This window comes from Budorcas taxicolor, chromosome 2 (genome assembly GCF_023091745.1).
Source record: "Budorcas taxicolor isolate Tak-1 chromosome 2, Takin1.1, whole genome shotgun sequence".
Taxonomy (NCBI): domain Eukaryota; kingdom Metazoa; phylum Chordata; class Mammalia; order Artiodactyla; family Bovidae; genus Budorcas; species Budorcas taxicolor.
The window spans coordinates 169,725,031-169,746,984 of record NC_068911.1 but is presented as its reverse complement, the minus strand read 5'-3'; the positions used below and the strand labels follow the sequence as shown (position 1 = coordinate 169,746,984).

The 21,954-nt window shown below is 38.1% G+C and overlaps 1 protein-coding gene across 2 annotated transcripts in view; it reads right to left on the bottom strand.

Moving 5' to 3' along the window:
* The window catches only part of EYA3 (EYA transcriptional coactivator and phosphatase 3), a 94,980-nt gene that overhangs the window by 20,984 nt on the left and 52,042 nt on the right, over positions 1–21,954 (bottom strand). The window contains exons 7-12 of one of the 2 annotated variants that reach the window (XM_052657934.1): positions 18,690–18,827; positions 12,143–12,228; positions 9,471–9,654; positions 6,199–6,338; positions 2,031–2,114; positions 769–858 (exon numbers count right to left, since the gene is read on the bottom strand). In XM_052657934.1, the coding sequence (XP_052513894.1) occupies positions 769–858; positions 2,031–2,114; positions 6,199–6,338; positions 9,471–9,654; positions 12,143–12,228; positions 18,690–18,827 (722 nt within the window). The remainder of the gene's footprint in view (positions 1–768; positions 859–2,030; positions 2,115–6,198; positions 6,339–9,470; positions 9,655–12,142; positions 12,229–18,689; positions 18,828–21,954) is intronic. The other variant, XM_052657941.1, reaches the window with a different exon arrangement.

The following is a 21,954-nucleotide window of genomic DNA, read 5'->3' as shown; positions in this document are numbered from 1 at the left end:
CCACCTCAGTGTCTTGGCAAGGCATTCCCATCTTCACACAGAACAACTGTTACTAGTTCCTTGTGTAGGATAACTGCTTAACCGAGACCCAGAATGGGGAGATAACTTTCCTAACTTGGTACTCGAGTCTGGTCCTCTGACTCCCAGTCCTGTGCTCTCTCCACTACACCATGTTTACCTCAAAGATGAACTCAAATGTCAAAGCCAAAACAATTAACCAAGAAGCTCTCAGTGTTCCCAGGTTTCCCTCCACCTAAATATAACATGATCTGGACTTCACGGCTTACCTATACAAGGACAATAAGCAGGTGCAAAATACAACAAGTTACGAGTAGCCCTCTACAGATCTGACAAATCAAGAGACTATCTTTTAAGAAGGTAAAACTGAAGAACAGGTAAAATATAATTAAGAGTACAACCAGTGCCACCTTCATATATTATTTAATGTAGATGAGTAAATTAGAATGTTGGTTTCTGTATCAGTGCTTTACCTGATGGGATGCTACTGCCCCTACAGCTAGATTACTTCCAAATATGATAACAAAATCAAATTTTTGAGCCAATAAAACTGAAGCCCAGAAACAAGGCTGTGCTGACCTAACCAAGGAACTATTTCTTCAAGACTATGTATACCTAAGTGCCCAGCTGGCCTCCCCATACCTACCCTGTTTAACCACACTTTCTCTAAACACACAAGTCACAGTCTCAATAAATAAGTTATGGAACAAAGTGTTTCACTGAAGCACAGCAACAATTAAAAATGCCTACCTCTAGGTCATTGAAAAACAGATGCGTGTCAGCCACTTCAAAGATCATTTCTTCCATTGTTAAACCTGAGCCAATCACTACTGTTGGGTCCTGAAAGGCAATAAGAGAATTTGTTTGACTTGGCACTTACAGCACCAGTTCTTACCTCTAACTGTTTCAAAATTATTTGAAGTCAAGGCCAAAACAACACTGGTCCACAATAGCGCTTCTCACTATTACTGATGCAATTTCATTCACAGTTGTAAGAAGCTTAGATTGTGCAAAGTTAAAAATTTCAGCACTTTAACCCACTTGAAAAAAAAACAAAACAATTTTCGGAAAAATTCCCTGCTTCAGCAGAAATTCTAACTATTGCTAAAATATTGCTATTGTAATACTCATTATCTTGCACACATACACAGTATAACTCTGGAAGTCAGTAATCTGACAGTCTAAACAACCAGAAAATCAATAAAGAAATACTTGTAGGAAAACCAATGCACGTAGCTTTAAAAGGAACAATCAGACCTTCACTTAGAGGTGGTATGATCTTATTTTGTATACTTTCATAACCAGTCTTGTTATAGAGTATATAAACTTATGTTAGTTTACCAGCCTAGATACTAAAAGCCTATGGAAAATACTTCTAATAGAAACAAAGAGTGACAATAAGAAATAATTAGGAGTAGATAAAGTAGGATGGTAAATGAGGCAGATATTTTTATAAAATTTATTCACAGAAACACACAAACAAAAAGGAACCTGGAGGTAATTCAGTATAGAAATATACAGACAATACCTCATCCCTCTGTCAAAACTGATGTTACTACTGATGACTAAACTTAAATTCTGCTTGGTACATTTTCATTTAAGAAGCTATACAATCTATTTTAGAAAGTTATTTAATATTTTAAATGTATAGATCTCACAGATTCTCAGCTAAATGAAACGCTCAGTTTGGACTGTCACATGTGACGTAAGGGATAACAGATCAGTCTTTGGAGCAGGTAATCCTGAGACTCCACTCTATTTTGAGTTCAGTCCCATACTTAGTCTTTACCACCCTCTACCAACTTCAGCTTTCAGTACTAGTCCGAGTTCTAGTTCCCAGCTTTATCAACTCTGCCTGACCATGTAGTCTGCCTGGTATAAGCCACCAGGTGAAGTTTTATGTGAAAGGTGAAAGGTCAATAGGTAAGATGGAGATAACAGAGACAGTGATCTTGGTTACCTGCACGCACAGAGAGAGACAGTTATAACAAAGGAAGAAAGACTCAAATTACCTTTCCATACTTCTGGGCATAGGATCCAGTAAGAAGGGAGTGGAAGATGATGATGGTTTCATCTAAGTCCCACAGAAATACCCGCTGAATGAGGGAAATATTTTAAAAAATGAGTGAACATCTTTTAAAATCATAGTAGAATGAAACAAGTAATCAATAACAGAAGGAAAAACTGGGAAATTCACACATATGTAAAAATTAATATAATCTTAAACAACCAATGGATAAAAAAGAAATAACAAGTGAAATTAGAAAATACCTTGGAATGAAGACCAAAAAACAACATACCATAATTTATGGGAGGCTGTGGAAACAGTCAAGAAGGCTTTTTTTCTTTTCTTTTTAAGGCCACACTGCACAGCATGTGGAATCTTAGTCCCCCAACCAACCAGGGATCAAACCCATGCCCCCTGCATTGGAAGTAGGGAGTTTTAACCACTGGACCACCAAGGAAGTCCCAGAGGAAATTTATAGTTACAAATGTGTACCTTAAAAAAGATCTCAATCAATAACCAAACTGCACAATTTATGCTGCTAGACAAAGCCAGTAGAAGGAAGGAAAAAATAAAGGTTAGAAAAGGGTAGGAAAAAACAGAAGGTAGGAAAAAAATAGAGAAAATCAATAAAACCAAAAGTTGGTTTTTAGAAGAGATCTATATAATTGACAAGGTCTAGTCAGACTAGCTAAGAAAAAAGACAGACGACATAAATTAATAAAATCAGAAATGAAAGTGGGGATATTAATACCAATTTTAAAGAAATAAAAAGGATTTTGTAATCCTTTACACTATGAAGAGTTATACACCAATAAATAATCTAGATGAAACAACAAATTCCTAGAAATATACAATGTGCCAAAACTGATTCATATAGGAAAAGAAAACCTGAATAGACCTTTAACTGGTAGGAGGCTGAATCAATAATAAAAAACATCCCAAGAAAAGAAAAGGCCAGGGTCAGATGGTTTCACTGGTGAATTCTACCCAACACTAAAATCCTTCAGACCTTCCAAACAACTTAATAGGCAGAAACACTTCCTAATTCACTCTATGAAGCCAGCAATTCCCTGATACTGAAATCAGATAAACACAAGACAAGAAAACTACAGACCAATCTCTCATCTGAACACTGATGCAAAAACCTCAACAGAACAGTGGCCAACAAAGTTCAGCAGCGTATTGAATTATACATCAAGACCAAGTGGGATTTGTTCCCAGAATGCAAGAATGGTTCAATGAAGGAAAAAAAAAAAATCAATGTAATATACTACACTAACTGAACAGAGGAAAAAACTCACATGGTCATCTCAACTGATGCAGAAAAAGCATTTGACAAAATTCAGCACACTTTCATTATAAAAACACTCAATATACTAGCAACTTCCTTATCCTGATAAAGGTCATATATGAAAAACCTTCAGCTAATATCATACTCAATGGTGGAAAACTGAAAGTATTACCCCTGAGATTAGGAATAAAAGAAGTATGTCTCTGTTTTCATCACTTCTATTCAAACATGGTACTGGAAATTCTAGCCAGAATAAGGGAAAAAGAAATACCCAAGAAAAGGGTAAAAAAGGTACCCAAACTGGAAAGAAAGAAGTAAAATTACCTCTGTTCACAGATGATGTGATCTTACACAAAGAAAACCTTTAAGAACCCCCCAAAATTACTGAGAGCTAATAAAATGAATTCAGAAATCAGCTATTTCTATAAGCTTGAAATGAATAATCCTAAAAGGAATTAAACAAAAGCATAAAAAATAATAAAATATTTAGGAATAAACTTAACTGATAGTTCAGGACTTATATACTAAATCCCTATCAAAATCCCAACACTGTTTTGTTGTTGTTGTTGTTGTTTTCCAACACTTTTTTAAAGAGATAGAAAAACTAACCTAAAGTTTGTACAAAATCTCAAGGGACCCTAAAGAGCCAAAACAGTCTTGAAAAAGAACAAAGTTGGATGACTCATGTTTCCTAATATTAAAACTTACTACAAAGCTACAGTAATCAAAATAGTGTGGTAGTAGCATAAAGACAGACACACAGACCAATGGAACAGAGAGAGCCCAGAAATAAACCCATATATGTATATGTGTATATATATATACACACATATATATATATATATATATATATAAAGAGAGAGAGAGTCTATTATTATTATTATTTCTGCAAGGATACCACGAACACAGGGGAAAGGAAAGCGTTTCCAAAACAAGGTCCTAAGGGTACTGAATATCCATGTGCAAAAAAAAAAATTAGATCCTTACTTCACACTATGTACAAATTAACTCAATATGGATCAAGGACCTAAACTTAAGAGCTGAAACAATAAAATGCTTAGAAGAAATACAGGTGTTTTCATAACCTTAAATCCTTAAGTATAATACCAAAAGCACAAGTAATCAAAACAGAACTTCAAAATTTAAAACTGTTAACCATCAAAGGAAACCATCAAGAGAGTGAAAAGACAGTGCACAGAAAATATTTGCACATCATATTCTGCTAAGGGATTAAAATCTAGAATAAAGAACTCCTAAGATTTAAAAACAAACAAAACCCCCTAATTTAAAGAATGGGCAAAGGATTTAGACATTACTTCCAATAAAATAGACAAATGACCAATTCACACATGAAAAGATGTTCAATATTATTAGTCATTAAGGAAATGCAAATCAAAACCACGAAACACCATACCATACCCATTACGATGGAATACGCAAAAAAGGGAAGCAACTGGAACCCTAGTATAGAGCTGGTAGGAATGTAAAATGGTGTAGTCATTTGGAAAACATTTTGGTGGTTCCTCAAAAAGCTGAACACTGAACTACTATATGGCCTACCAATTCTACTCCTAGGTTTCTACCCAAAATAATTGAAAAGAGGGGCTCAAAGTGGTATTTTTGAATATAGCAGTGTTCACAGCAGCTTTATTCACAATAGCTCAAAGGTGGAAAAACTCCAAGTGTTCATCACAGATGAATGGATAAACAAAATGTGCTATATTTACACAATGGAGTTATGCAGCCATAAAAAGGAATGAAGTTCTGAAACATGCTACAGAATAGATGAACCTTGAAAATATTATGCTAGGTGAAGTAATAAGCCTGACACAGAAGGAAAGATTCTGTATGATGCCACTTATATGAAATGCCTAGAACAGGCAAATTTATCGTAACAGAAAGTAGAACAAAGGTTACCAAGGACTAATAGAAGGGGAGAATGGGAAGTTATTGCTTAATGAGTACACAGTTTGTAATCATGAAAAACTTCTGAACAACACTGTGAATGTACTTAAAACTGCACACTTATAAAATGGTAAATTTTATACTTTACCACAATTTAAAAAAACAAGTGAATTCTCAGTTTTTCCCATGAAATATATCAGGTCTCTAGATTTTCTGTCTTTCTCTCCCAGCCCATTCCCATCCTGCTAGTAACAAAAGGGAAGAGAGGTTCGAAACATTGCCTCAATTTACCAATGTCTTATGAACAACTGTCAATGGACTCATTTTTAAATATGGCTTTTTCTTCTCATTAAACGATCACATTATAGAAAAATTAAAGAAAGAAAACAAAAAGATTAGTATCAAAACTCCATTATTATTAGAATTTTGTATGGCTTGCTAGTCTTTTTAATAATGAAGTCAAATGTATATCCATAATAAATTTATTAGGGTTTACAGAGTAAGTGAGAGCCAATCTCATTTACAAGTTACCAGATCTGGTTGCAGGTTTCACAGAAACTTGGCCTAAAGCACTTCAGTTCTGTCATTTTACTCTAAGACTGTGACATGGAGAACAGGATGACATTGCTTGTGATACCCTTTGCTTTTTGAATATGATGCACTGTTCTTTCTGTTCGCCTCTGGAATACAGAACAGACTGTTGTTTCCCTTAAAAAGTTACCTACCTAAATTTGAAAAAGCTTTTTCAAATTTGTTGGTAAAAAGGATCTGAAAGTGATATGGTAAAATGTGGGTACAGAGGAATGTATTTTTACACTTCTCTTTTCACACTTGGCCAATTCATGTTCTACTGCTCAGGAATTAAACGGTACACAACATAGAACCCCATAATATCCATGAGTTTCAGAAATATATTTGACAAAGAAAAGAGAAAAGAAAAAAACAGGTGGTAACTCAAATGAGTTTCTTCCCATACTTCTAATTCACTGTCCTGGGAAGAGCTGGCGTCAGCTTTCCTCTTGCCCCGGTTCTTGCCAGTCATGTTTTTCCTGGACTGGTCATCAGCATCTTTACTTGGTGTGGTCTGGGTCAAAGATGGGCTTGGAGAAGGGTCTCCTGAAAATGAAAAGTAAGACACTGGTATTGCCAGTGTAGTCACAGGCTATAAGAACCAGAGCAGGGTCTCTGCCTTTAAGAATCATGTTGCAGGGATAAAGGCTGGGAAACCAAGCTTTACTTAACGAATTTGGAAATTCAGACCTAACAGCATGAAGAGTCATAACTAGAATTTGTATGCCTGCCTCCTCAATGGAAAAACTTACCTATAAAGTCATTTTGCCCCCACCCAAAAAATTAAGCCTGCAATCACTTTCTCAACTTGGTACAACTGATGTTTTGGTCCAGACAATTTTTGTTGTGAGGGGACATCCTGTATGTTTTAGGATGTTTGGTTAAGCAGTATCCTTGGCCTCTACCCATTAGATGCTAGTAGCACCCCCTTCCCAGTATGACAACCAAAAATGCTTCCACACTTTGCCAAATATCCCTGGATGTGGGGGCCTTAGGGTGGAAGCAAGAGGCACAAAACTACCTCCAGTTGAAAACCACCACCCTAGATTTAGTTACCAACTTAAATAAAATACAGAAAGCAGTAGGTTGCAGCAAGCTACCCTCTAAGCTTATAATTGGTGAAATTTATACTGACTTTATTTTTCTGGGCTCCAAAATCACTGTGGATGGTGATTGCAGCCATTAAATTAAAAGACGCTTGCTCCTTGGAAGGAAAGTTATGACCAACCTAGATAGTATATTAAAAAGCAGAGGCATTACTTTGTCAACAAAGGTCCGTCTAGTCAAGGCTATGGTTTTTCCAGTAGTCATGTATGGATGTGAGAGTTCGACTATAAAGAAAACTGAGTGCCAAAGAATTGATGCTTTCAAACTGTGGTGTTGGAAGAGACTCTTGAGAGTCCCTTGGACTGCAAGGAGATCCAACCAGTCCATCCTAAAGGAGATCAGTCCTGGGTGTTCACTGGAAGGACTGATGTTGAAGCTGAAACTCCAATACTTTGGCCACCTGATGCGGAGAGCTGACTCATTTGAAAAGACCCTGATGCGGAGAAAGATTGAGGGCAGGAGGAGACGGGGATGACAGAGGATGAGATGGCTGGATGGTATCACTGACACAATGGACATGGGTTTAGGTGGACTCTGGGAGTTAGTGATGGACAGGGAGGCCTGGTGTGCTGCAGTTCATGGGACTGAGTGACTGAACTTAACTGAACTGATACTGAGAAAACAATCTACTTTCTTCAACAAATAAATTACACAGGGAAGAAAAAGAGAGGGGGGAATTTATAGGTTAGAACAAAATATATATCCACCAATCACAATGTATGGACCTTGAAAGTGAAAGTCGCTCAGTCGTGTCTGACTCTTTGTGATCCCATGGACTATACAGTTCATGGAATTCTCCAGGCCAGAATACTGGAGTGGGTAGCCTTTCCCTTCTCCAGGGGATCTTCCCAACCCAGGGATCAAACCCAGGTCTCCCGCATTGCAGGTAGGTTCTTTACTAGCTGAGCCACAAAGGAAGCCCTTACTTGGACTTTAAACAAAAGCAAGACTCTTAACGTTTATGAAAAAATTAGAAATATGAATACCCATAGGCATTAAGGAATTATTGTTGAATTATTTTATATGGGATAATGGCATTGTGGTTATGTTATCAAGCATTTATCTTTTAGAGACATGAGACCTGGAATTTGAGGAGGAAATTAGATGAAGTATAGTTGAAACATACCAGGTCAAGGAATGATGCTGAAGCTGAAACTCCAATACTTTGGCCACCTCATGCGAAGAGTTGACTCATTGGAAAAGACCCTGATGCTCGGACGGCTTGGGGGTAGGAGGAGAAGGGGACGACAGAGGATGAGATGGCTGGATGGCATCACCGACTTGATGAACATGAGTTTGAGTGAACTCCAGGAGTTGGTGATAGACAGGGAGGCCTGGTGTGCTGTGATTCATGGGGTTGCAACGAGTCGGACACGACTGAGCGACTGAACTGAACTGAGGTCACCAGGTAATGCTAATGGTAAAGAGCCCGCCTGCCAATGCAGGAGATATAAGGGATACAAGTTTGATCTCTGGGTCGGGAAGACCTCTGGAGAAGGGAATGGCAACCTACTCCAGTATTCTTGCCTAGAGAATCCCATGGACAGAGGAGCCTGGCGGGTTACAGTCCATAGGGTCACAAAGAGTCAGACACGACTGAAGTGACTTAGTACACACACAGCTGAAACAAGATTGCCTGTAAGTTGTTAACTGTTGAAGTTGGATGACAGATATATAAGGGTTCACTATACTATTCTGACAACTTCTGCCTATGTTTGAAATTCTCCACTATTAAAAAGTTAAAATTGTTATGAAGGACAAAGATATTTAGAGAAATGAATTAAAAACTAAGGTATTAACGCACGTAATGATTTCAGTGTTATGCAGGTTTGAAGCAATGACCATCTGTATGTCCATCTACTCAGAAGACTAGTAGTAGAGGCAAGATGCACAGAGAACAGCAGACCACTGTTTTTAAAAAATGCGTCAGTGTTAACCATAAACAGTCCTCCTTCACGTTATAGGATGTAATAGCAAAACACCAAATTTTCATGAAAAATAGAGATAAATAAAAAGTATGTGCATATGTTTACTGAAAGTTTAAGTCTTTATGTCAGGATATTAAAATCTGGTGACCATAATTCATTGATTCATTGCCAAGGTAGAAGTTTAAATCTGTAGGTTAAATTCGATGTATTTCTTTGGGGAAAAAGGACCACAGCTTTTCTCGAAATCTTAAAGGGATCCATGACACAGAAAAAGTTAAGAACTACCACCCTGAAGTGTAACCAGAAGTCCAAATGATGCGCAGACTAAAACTGGACTTCTCCAACTATTATAAAATGTGCTGAGATTCTGAAGTTCTCTGTGACAAGCTACAGGGACGGTAGAGTGGGAGTCAGAAATAAAGTCTTTTCATTCCTGGTCCTTTTCTGTTCGCAACATCAAGTTTTATATTCAGTCTGCCAATGACTCATCACAGTCTGGATACAGTGTTAAAAATACCCCTCACCTGAGAGGGAAACCCAAGAGCATGGTAACAGTGACTTAGATAAGAACAAAATAAATCTTCACCATCACTGGCTGGATGAAATGCCCTTAAGCCAAAGTTTTTAGAGCTGCAGAGCTTACCAGAGGAAAGTCTGGGTGCTGCAGCTGCAGGTACCATGACACTGGGCTTCTCCGTCTGGTATGTGGCTGCTGCTAAGGTGGTATTCTCAGCATCACTGTTAGTCTGGCCTGTGACTCCAAAGCTGGAGCTGGGGTAGCAAGCTTGGTACTGACTCTGACCAAGGATGGTATAGGTGGGATAGTCCTGTAGGTCAAAGGGAATAAGGGAGGAAAACAAGACTCAGAAAGAAAAAAAAAACACGAATTTCAACACCAAACACTTTCATGTCGCTCTGTCTCATAATTATTTCCTTAAAACATTAATTTGACTTCTCGTTTATGTACCTATGTAGTTTTCCACCTAAGCCAATGATTTTTCAAAATGCATTCTGTGGAAACCCAAGAGTAAAGAGGAGATGCTAGGGTAAGGCTGAGAGGGAAGTGTCCCATGCATTGTACACACAATGTCCATTTTCTACTATAATATTCTTTTTCTCCCTCTTTATGTACAGAATTTCTGCATAAATTTTTGCATTGAATTTTTGAAGGAAAGATTCTACACTTTAAGAAGTTTATATACCACTGCACTAGATGGTAGTGCTTTTAAGGACAGATGAGCATGAACAAAAACAGCACATATCCTTCATAGTTTCCCAGTTTAAAAACAGCATGCTGCTGCTGCTAAGTTGCTTTAGTCGTGTTCGACTCTGTGCGACCCCAGAGACGGCAGCTCACCAGGCTCCCCCATCCCTGGGATTCTCCAGGCAAGAACACTGGAGTGGGTTGCCATTTCCTTCTCCAATGCATGAAAGTGAAAAGTGAAAGTGAAGTCACTCAGTTGTGTTCGACTCCTAGCGACCCCATGGACTGCAGCCTACCAGGCTCCTCTATCCATGGGATTTGCCAGGCAAGAGTATTGGAGTGGGTTGCCATTGCCTTCTCCAAAAACTCAGTATATCTCTCTTAAAAAAAAAAAAAAATCACATCTTCTTTAAAAATAAAGTTATTTCAAAATATCTGAAGGGAACTTTTGGTAGTTACACAGGCACACACGTGACAAAATTTATCAGGTCATATACTGGAACCTGTGTGGTTTACTGTGTATCAATTAAACCTTAAAAAAGCTGTAAAGAATGGGTATGATGCACAGCTCAAACACATCTTAAAAAATTCCACTGATATTGATACTAGTGACAAGTAGGAAGATGCTAATTGATCAGATCAATTATTTATAAAGAGTACTGAGCATCTACCATGAGCCAAATATAATTCTGTGTGTGTGTGTGTGGGTGGGTGGGTGGGTGTGGGTGCATGGACAGGAAAAAGAAATATTAAAGAAAAGAGTAAGTCATACTAGCTGAACTCAGGGAGTTAAAAATCTAGCAGGATATAAGGCAAAAATACTTCCAACCAGTTAGCGATAAAAAACGAAAAAGCAGAGACTTCCCTGGCAGTCCAGTGGTTAAAACTCCGAGCTTCCACTGCAGGGGGCATGGTTCAATCCCTAGTCGGAGATCCATATGCTGTGTGGTGTGGCCAAAATAAATAAATAAATAAAAGCAAGAAAGAATTCCAGGAATGGTTGGATCAGGGCTGGGTAAGGGAAAAAAAGAAAAAGAAGATGACTGGTCTGCTTTTAGGTGTAGGTATATTAAAAAATAGTGTGCGTTCTAAGTCGCTTCAGTCATTTCCAACTCTTCGTGACCCTGGGGACTGTAGCCTGACAGGCTCCTCCGGGCAAGAAGACTGGAGTGGATTGCCATGCCCTCTTCCAGTGGATCTTCCCGACCCAGGGATCGAACCTGTGTCTCTTGTGTCTCCTGCATTGACAGGTAGATAACTGAGAAGAATTGAGACACCGTAGGAAAAAGCGGCATTCCTTTTGGAGGACAGTGAACAGCAGGAAGGGTGGAAAGAAACGTTGGTTTTAGATATGGTTAATTTAGGGAAACAACAGGATATTAAAGGAAAAAAGCCAATCAATCAGCAGGAAGCCTGTAGATATCATGAGGTCAGGACTAGACTCTTCATTTTGGAAGTAGTAAATAGACACTGTGACTGTGTAAACATTCGTGGGGATGAAATAGGAAACACGTGGAAAACTAAATACAGACTGTCCACGACCGAAGGCAGGATATGAAAGGGAGAGAGACGTTACCCTGAAGAGTTCCAGGCACACAGCAGGAACTCAACAAATACTTGGGGACTAGAAGAATGAACAAATACGAAAGGAGTCAAACATAAAATGTGAACCAGAATAGTTAACTGTAGCCAGGAGAAAAGATCCATGGAGACTGTGGTTGATAATACTAACTGCTACAGAGAAAACAACAAATAAAAACATAACAACAAAACCAAAAAACTTCTAAAACACTGAAGATGTTACCAGTGATCTGAACATAAAGTTAGCACAACAGTGATCAAGACCAGACCACAAGGAATTCACAATGAAATGAGGGGCTAAATAGGGGGCAGATACAATGACATCATTCAGTCTTGGCAGAGGAGTGAGAGAGACTGGATAGTGACCTGAGAAACTATCCTAGGTCTTGCTCTAGGAGCATCCAGAAAAAGGTCTCTCCATGGCCCATACTGGTTGTTTCTTAGAAATAGCAAACTGATAATGAAAAGAAGGGAGGAAGGGCTAGTTAGATGAACAGTATCAAGTAGGATGAACAAAAGGAGCACCATACCTGGTTTGAGATGCTGGAAACTGCTGCTGTTGGAATATTGGCAATAGCAGATGAAGTGGGTATCAGGCTGGCGTTTGTGCTCGAAGCTGTAAGATTGAAAGTGTTAAAAGATATTATGGGAAAGGCTGAAAGAAATTGAAAATATATTCTGTCCTAAGTAAACAGATTGACAAGGAGATAAGAAACATTGGCAAAGGAAATAAATACCAGATACCAGTTTTTCTCTTTTGCATGCCATACCTTAATTGAGATTTAATTAGAAATAAAGCAGTTCACACATTTTTCCTGTTTCAACTTGAGTCTTCAACTATTCCTACTAAAGTCACTATTCCTACTAAAGTCCTAGAAGGACACAACACAATGCCCTGCTTCATGCTAATGATACTAAGGAAATCAGAAGCTAAACCAAATCATTCCAGTCCATCTTCTCCGGCAGCTGCAAAATAACTCACCTGCAGTGTGACCTACTGGCACCAGTAAAAACAACAAAAGCTCTGGCAAATCCACATGTAATTCCTATACTGTGATATTTACGGTCTCTTGCCCCAAATTAGGCCTTTTCTGATGCAACACAATTACTTTGAGCAGCTGAGGTAGCTCTCCAAATTCTAAAGTGTTTGGGGTTGCTCAACAAACACCATGTTCTCGCATTTAATGATTTCACCAATGAGCCTAGAAAAACTCGGAAAGTATGCAATACTATTCTGGTCAGGTAAAAAATTTTAAGCTACTTAGGCTGCCTGTGTCAGCACAAGGAATTTGGGTTAAGTTTTCCACACCCTTCTATCACAAATTCCACCCGCCTTTTAATCAAATCCTCAGTGACTATCATTTGCCACACTGATTTTTTTTTTTCCCAGGCGGACAATATAAGTGAAATTGTGAGGCACTTACTGCTCTTGAACTTCTCCTTCACTCATCATAAACACACTTACACTTGGTTCCTACTCAGTCACACACACAATAAACGTTCACCATCAGGTAGATCAGACTGACTACCTATCCCATTGGTGACGAAGTCCTCAGAGGGAAAGTTATTAGGAAAATCTCCATTAACAGTAGTGCAGGTGAACAAATGCGGCAGAAACTTGAGTACTGGTCAAAATCAGAGGAAATTTTTATCCCTTTCCCCAAGGCTGCTCTGCTTAAAGTCCAGAAGAGACTCAAGCAAGTTAGACGTAAGGAACAGCTACTGATGCAACAGTAGCTTCAGAAGATTGGGACAAAGAAGAAGAGTTCATTTGTCCACAGTCACGAAGTTAAAGGTAGATAGGCAAATGATAACTGAGATCTCCCAAGTCTCCATTCAGTGCCCTTTCTTTCCTGAGTTAGGAATCAGATTTCCTCACTTCTAAGGGAGATTCCCTTTTCTATGGTACTCCCTTCCCCAGGCAAATGAAAGGATTCTTATTTACTTTCTTAAACCCAACAACTAAATGAAACAGATTTTACAGTCTTATAAATAATATTTTCTTCCCATCAATATTTTTCTCCCTAAGGGGAAGTCCTAAGAAATTACTGTATATAAGCTAGATGATTCTGTAAGTAGCTTTTAAATTATTCTTGAAGGAAAAGAATTTTGGGCACATTCCAGATTCTATTACTAGTACATTATGCTAGGCAGGCCTGTTGGCTGAACATAGGCGATTCAATGTGGGGAAGGAAATGAAGAGCGTACTTAAGCTCTCACGGTTATCTCCTCCAGCAAAGTCTGTTCCAGACCAATTTCCCTTTAGCTCTCGTCCTAGCATATGCTCCTCTGTTCCTCCTGCTGCTGCTGCCAAGTCGCTTCAGTCATGTCCGACTCTGTGCGACCCCACAGACGGCTCCAGGCAAGAACACTGGAGCGGGCTGCCATTTCACTTTCCAATGCATGAAAGTGAAAAGTGAAAGTGAAGTCGCTCAGTCCCGTCCAACTCTTCGCGACCCCATGGACTGTAGCCTACCAGGCTCCTCTGTCCATGAGATTTTCCAGGCAAGAGTACTGGAGCGGGGTGCCATTTCCTTCTCCATCTGTTCCTCCTATTTACCTTTAATTCTGTTCTACCTTCTTAATAATTTATAAATGGTTAGAGGTTCAACTTATTCATATCTGATCTCTATGCACACACAGGGAAAAAGGTATTCTGACAAGGTAGTTTTATAAATTTAACAATTTTCAGATCGCTTACTGGAGGTAAAAAGGTTGACCTAGAAAACAACTGGCCACATACTCTAATATCCATGACAGGAAGTTTAATGTCTTGATTAGCTAGTTGCTGATATCAAGTTTTTAACAAGTACAGTACTAAACATCACAAATTCCTCTCAGCAATAGTGGCTTCCATTATAGAAAATGTTGGTCTGCTAACCTAGAAAGTTTACAGGGCTTAATAACAGTTCTTTCCTCAATTCAATCAAATCATTCCTAAAGTGTCATTCATTTACTCATCTGTTCATCCAACCAGGGTGTACTATGGGCCCAGAAACTGTTCCAGTCACTGGAAATAGAGGAGTGAAGACAATGCCTGCCCTCATGTTATTTAAATTCTAGTGATATAAGTCAGATGACAAGTAATATTTATTTAGGTTCTTGTAACCAGCATTGAACTCAGGCTAAACTCACCTTAAAATACACACAATCACTACATGCCCTACCTCCGGCACTATGACAAAAAGTCAGGCACTTCAAAAAAAAAAAAAAAAGCACTGATCATCCCACAGAAATATATATGTCGGTCTCAACAACAACAAATTCAACTGCTGACTTAAAAAACAGAAGCAGCAGCAATAAAATATGCAACAAAAAGAATAAATTTCTAGGATCATTTAAAACTCAAGTGGTAACTCCTATTGATATATATATCTAAAGACTATTAGCTCCCCAAGTGCCAATGGGATGGCCAGCTGTTTTTGGATAGTTCCCACTCCTGTTTTGACAATGAAACCGTGAAATCACAGGAAGATAAGCTTCTGAGAACCATGCCCCACTCAAGGTCCACCTGCAACAGTCAGGATACACAGACAGCTTTAATGAGAAGGCAGTGGTTACAGAACTGTGAGAGGCACAGTTATGTGACATTACCCCACAGCTGGAGGGTAACCCAAGCGTTGATGGCACACAGAAGTTGGTGCAAGATTTAGTTCCTACCCACCTCACTAATTTTATATATGTCTCTCCACCACCCTTGCTCACCCCAGCTTTCAAGTTACTGAAAACAAGACCCTCTTTCTCACTTGAGGACCTTTGCAATGTCGCTCTCTCAATGCCTGGATTGTTCTCCCTGGCCTGGCCCTCTTGCCCTCCAGCTTGATGGTTCCCGCTCAGCATGTCTACATCCACAGAGACTCTGACTCCTCTATTAGAACGAACTCCTTTCTTGTCTTCCCAATCACACCGACCAGTTCTTTTCCCTTTCAAAGCACTTTCCAAAATTTATTTCTCCCTTGACTTCTCTGTCCTCTGCCTCCCCTCCTAGTCCATAAGCTTCATGAAGGCAGAATCCTGCTAAACAGGGGGCCTGGCGTGCTGCAATTCATGGGGTCGCGAAGAGTCGGACACGACTGAGCGGCTGAACTGAACGTCTAGCAAAATGCCTGGCCTGTAATAAGTGATGCTCAATAAATACTCATGGGATTTATAAATAACAGCATGTCAAGGTTATCAAAAACAAGCGAAGTGTGAAAAACTGCAGTTAAGAGAAGCCTAAAAAAACATGACAATCAAATGAAATGTGGTGTCTTGGATGAGATCCTGGAATAGAAAAGGGACATCAGGTAAAAACTAAGGCAATCTAAGTAAACCTATGATTTAATTAATAATAATGTACCAATATTAGTTCATTAATCATCACAAATGTTCCATTCTAATGTGAGATGTTAGTAATAAGGAAAATTCCATGTAGGGAAGGGGATATGTAACTCTATCATCTGTCATCAATAAAAAATAGAGTCTAAGAAAATACAAAACAAATCTAGTCAACAAAAGCTATTATGTGTCACCAACACTATTTGAGCCCAGAGACATTCACTGAAAATCAAGGCTGGGTTAAAGTTAGTTTTGAAAATTCTAAAACTAATTTTACTACTTGAATTTTAATTATTTTAACCATTTCAACTCAAGAAAATAACCAGAGATTTGGCCATAGTCACAGACACTCTAGGAAAAGGTTGATATAAAGAACCCAAATCTATTTAATCAAAGGGTTTTCATGAGCACTGAAGTAGAAACTAAACAAAAGGTTTTGATCAGAATTGATCAAGCCAAAAGTGGAACTTCCTATACTTTCTCTAATTTCTCCAGGGAAGATGGGCTATTGTCAACTGTTGAAAGCTTTTGGAGGGGATGAGGGGACACTGCCATTTTGATTACTTAAAAAAAAAAATCAGTACAATGCTCCTTGCTTTTATTCCATGCTGTGACTGGGTAGTTACACGGTAGTGGGTGGGGAGTTGGGGGAGATGAAGCCCTGGAGAGCTAAATAACGTTCATTAGCCGAGCTAATGGAAATGAAAAGTAGGCGTGAGAAGAGTGATACTGATAGTGGAGAATTCAGGTACTCAAATGTGCCAAAAACATCCATATTTCATTTCAGCCAATTGTTACTACTTTCTTTCTACCAACTTTTTCTCAGAATAAATGGCAAAAATTGACAACTTGATGGTTAATTTCTGCCTTAATTTCTACCCTGTACTAAAGCTCCAATGAAGACTATAAAGGGCCAATAGATTAACCAGAAAAGGGAAGGGAAATGAATTTAAATACTTGCTAGTACAGGTTCACAGTTTGGGGAACTGATATTGATACCATGACTTCAATACCGAAAATCATACACATTACACTCATGTGCTAGGGCCAGACTGCCCAGCTTACATCCTTGACTTATCCACTGTGTCTTATGCGTCAAATTTGTAAAATGAGATTAATGACAGTACTTCCCTCATAGGTGTGTTATGATTACATGAGTAACACTTATCTGCTGCTAAAACAATGCTAAACATATAATACAAACTTAATAAATACCAACAATAATCATTAGCACAATGGGAAACTGGGTTAACTGATCTAAAGCGAGAAAATGTACTAAAAGGTAAAGAAATTAGGATAGTGGCAAATTAAGTCACAGAATGGCTTTGTGACTTTTTCTTTAAAGCAATGGGTCTTAAAAGACCCTCACAAGGTGGTTCTTCTTGTTTTACAAGGAGGGAGAAGTTAAACTCAGCTACCAGGTTCCACAAATTCAAGATACAACTACAGAGGGGGAGTGGTGGTTCTACACCTTGGAAAAGCATTATTAATATAACAGAAGAGAACTTGCTTTTCTTTCATGACCACGGTGTAGTCATCAGAGATATGAATGTTAGGAGGGACTTGTCTACTAGACTTGCCTGTAGTTGAACCCCAAAGCCTACCAACCTAGATAAACACTTTATAAAATTGAAGAGGGTTAGAGGAGAAGATAAAGTCATGCTCTTAAGTTTTTCCCTTCTGGCTTGTTCCTATTTTAGAAAGAAAGAAGGGGGAAAGGCGGGGGGGAAGAAAGGAAAATAAGAAAAGAGGAGACACGGGGTAAAATAATTAAGAAGAGAGGAGACTTGCTAAACAATAAGAGACAGAGGTAGCTCAGAGTACGGTCTTAGGAATGTAACCAGTTCTGTTCACAAAAGACCAAGAAAAAGTAGTTCTTAATCATTTTATTGAAAACAGTTAACACTGAAAATCAAAACATTTTGTTTAATATAATCTAAATAAAAACATTTTTTATCCTCAAAGTTTGTATCTTAAGAATACCTCAGACCAGCTGTCGCTATCCTAACTTCATCTCTCTAGCACCACCATTTTATAAAGAATAATATTTAAAAGTTGGGAGAAAGGCAGATGAGAAGCCAAGTTGATGGACATTAATTCCCCACTTGGAGCAATGACAAATTCCCTGCATTGGACTTGAAAGGATAGGGAATTAACTCCATAGTGCCTTTCGAGTTTCTTTGTCTTCATTTCTAATAGTCCTGTCTTAATTCTAACCTTTCAGAAGAAAAATTCGGGAAGGCAGAGAGGTTTAGAGTTCCAGCGTTAATGCTATGCTTTTCATCACAAAATAGAAACAAGACTGAATTTTGGCGCAAGAAAAATGCTTACCAAGAAGTACAAAATGGGGGAGGACGTATGACAAAAACCACAGCAGAAAAGCAGCACACACCTCACAGAGCAGCACTCAGCTCATGTTCCATTCTGTTTGGACTCCACAGAAAAGAAGCAGCAGAGCTCTAACCTACAGTCTTCTGCTCGTTTACAGGACAAAATGTCACTGGAAACAGACTAGAACAAAATCAGACAGGTCTTCTGGACACCAACATGCAAAAGAGGAATCTTCAGTTCTATTAAGCAGTTCACGAAGGCTTAAACTACTTATGAACCTCACTCCTAAGTTCTGGTTTGTCTAACACAAAAAGCATGCACAAATGCAAATATCCTGTATTACCCAATATATTTGGAGATACAGGTAGATTAAAAACAAAAAACAGTAATTAAAAAAAAAATGAAACACACACAACCATGCCTGTTTACCTTGAATGGGATAAGAATAATGTGCTGGGCTTGGCTGGCTTGTGGTTAACCCTGTAGTGCAGGTAAGAACACTGTGTTGACTTGGAGATGGAGTCTGAATTAAACCACTTTCAGGTTTCATACCTGGCCACAATGCACCTGAATCAGATAAATTGGACCAATTACAAACAATACACTGGGACTGAGGAGCATATCAGCCAGTAGGTTTAAAAATCTAAATCTTAAAACAATAATAAATTTGCTTGTAAGAGAAAATTACTGAATCTCCCACTCGTAATATACCACAAGCAAATACAATTTCAAAGAATTGGGAGTGGGGCCATAGAAATAAAAATCCTGTCAAAAACCCCAATAGTAATATACATATATAAGTTCACCTCAATGGTTGGGGGAAATTGTTCAGGAGTCAGAAAAAGAGCTACTGACACCCAAGCATTATTGTAAAGAGTGTCTGACATTCAAATTATTTGTGTGCATTGTCAAGGTGGGAGATATTCCACATACATTTAAAATTCACTTACCCATTAAATAAGAACCAGATTTTTCTAAAATGTATATATACTTCTCTGCCTCCTTAAGCTGGTTATTTTGTTACCTTTGTTTCTTCTGATTAGGAAAGATATACCTGCTTACTTTCATAAATTAAAAACATTAACAGAAATACGTAATTCCTAATTTTTAGAAAAAATAAAGTCATATATAATCCCATCATCCAGACTTAACCACTATTCACAGTTTGCATAAGAGCCACTAAGATTTCTTCTGATTACAATCTTGTTTTTCCTTTTTAAAAAAAATGGGATGTTACCTGCTGTTCATAATTTACTCTTCCACGTAATATCTGAGAGACATCTCTCCCTGTCAGAACAAAAAATTCCACCTCACACTGACAGATATCACAGCTATTCATTTTTTTTTTTTTAATCACAATGCTCCTAGGTGGCAATCTTTTAAAAATATATTCATAACCTTTCCTATCTTCTTAGCAGGGGGAACATACCTTATTTCAGAATTATTGTTTCCAAGAGCACTTCTGTGCTGTGCTATGTACATTACAGAAACATCCCAGAGACTACTGCAGTATGTCAAAACATCTGCTTAGTACTAAGCAGAACTCAATTACAGTTCTATGATTTGGAGGTTCTTTATCTCTTTGCCTTTCCTCTGTGATCTGGCACTTCTTGACAATCCTCTGTTTCTGGCTGTACCTCCTTTTTCATCTGCAGTAAACTAGGAAACCGTAAGAAAAGCATGCTTCTACATGAGAGTCTAAGGATATCCTTTATGAATGAATTGTTTCTGTCATAATTTTGGCTATGCAAAAGTCTATGAAAAACCTCACTGTGCTCTGAATAGTTATGGCTACTGGATCAATATAGTTGAAGCTGATAATTGGGTCCAAGAAGATTCATCGATGAAACACATTCCATAGGAAATCAGTATGAAGGTCAGCCACAGCTTCAAATTCAGTATTACCTGATTTCACATACTCTTAATCTGGTAAGAAATTTATAAATATATAATGCTTCGATAGTAAAGACCTCTGCTTCACCAGGGCATTCAGATATTTTAGTGTAACTGAGACCTATAAAATCTGTTGATAAGTAAATGTAAGAGCAGTAAAAGGAGACGTGAAAATCTTAAAAGGTTGACAATGGAACATGGTAACTGCCTTGTCTCAAACTATTTTTTTTTAAATTGAAGTACAGTTAAAATGTTGTGCTAGTTTCTGCTGTATGACAGTGATTTATATATACATGTATATATACATATACACACACACACACGCAGATTCTTCTCCATTATAGGTTATTACAAAATATGAAGTATAGTTTCCTGTGCTATACAGTATAGGTTCTTGTTGTTTATCTATTTTATATATTATAGTGTGTATATGTTAATCCCAAACTCCTAATTTATCAAACCCTTAAAGCATTAAAAAGTCAGTTTTTTCTCACCTATTAAATCCATGAAATAACTTATTTGAAGAGATTAAGAAACACCAATATCTTAGCACGAATTAGAAGGGCCGTCCCCCTCTTTACTTAGTTCATGATGATTTTAAGTCTTGTCCAGGTAAGCCACAGCTAAAGTCCTTGCTATGGTTGACATTTAACAATAAAAAATACTTCAGAATGTAGTTTTTTAAATATTCATGATGTGAAATTTGAATATCAGTGCTAACACTCTTCGTGATTGACTATCACAATTTTTAGAAACAACTTGCCATTCCAGCATCACAGTAACTTTCAGATTTATTGTAATTAATTTTTTTTTCCTAAATAGGTTCTGAACCTGGGGTGCTGGATTTCTGAACATGTTTATTATTACACTGTACTAAAATACTATCTTACTAATAAAAACAATATTAACTGAGAGGGTTTTGCTAGTCTCATTATTTAGTATGTATTCTTAAAAGTTTCAAAATGTATAATTTCTGGGGAGGGAGGTGGGAGTTCATGTTTGGGAATGCATGTACACCCATGGTGGATTCATGTCAATGTGTGGCAAAACCAATACAGTATTGTAAAGTAAAATAAAGTAAAAAAAAAAAAATAATAAAAGATATAAAGTCAAAAAAAATGTATAATTTCTATAAATTGGTCTTTCTGATAAAGTCAAAAATTAGTGCAAGATGTCCAAGACAAGTTAGAGAAAATAGCTAGTCCTGAGTGTTCTGGGCCAGAAACATGAAGTATAAACATGAAGTATATTTAATACTGTTTTATAAAGAATAAAGGAATAAAACACAACATGGACATTGCTTCCGGCATCATTGTTGCTGCTGCTAAGTCGCTTCAGTCGTGTCCAACTCTGTGTGACCCCTTAGACGGCAGCCCACCAGGCTCTGCTGTCCCTGGGATTCTCCAGGCAAGAACACTGGAGTGGGTTGCCATTTCCTTCTCCAATGCAGGAAAGTGCAAAGTCAAAGTGAAGTCGCTCAGTTGTGTCCAACTCTTAGCGACCCCATGGACTGCAGCCTACCAGGGTCCTCCGCCCATGGGATTTTCCAGGCAAGAGTACTGGAGTGGGGTGCCATTGCTTTCTCCATCCGGCATCACTGTAGCCCTGCTCTTTAAGCCCTTCGTTTAAAAGCGCTCTTTCTAGAATTTCAAGTAACAAGTAGCATGACCACCAAATAGTCTGTAGAGCACTATTGCCAACATCAAAGAAATAAAATCCTGGCTTCCTGACTCCTACCTAGTCCACTGTTCTTTGCCCATAAGTTCAGACTTTCTCAAGTCATTTAAGCACCAAGAGCCTG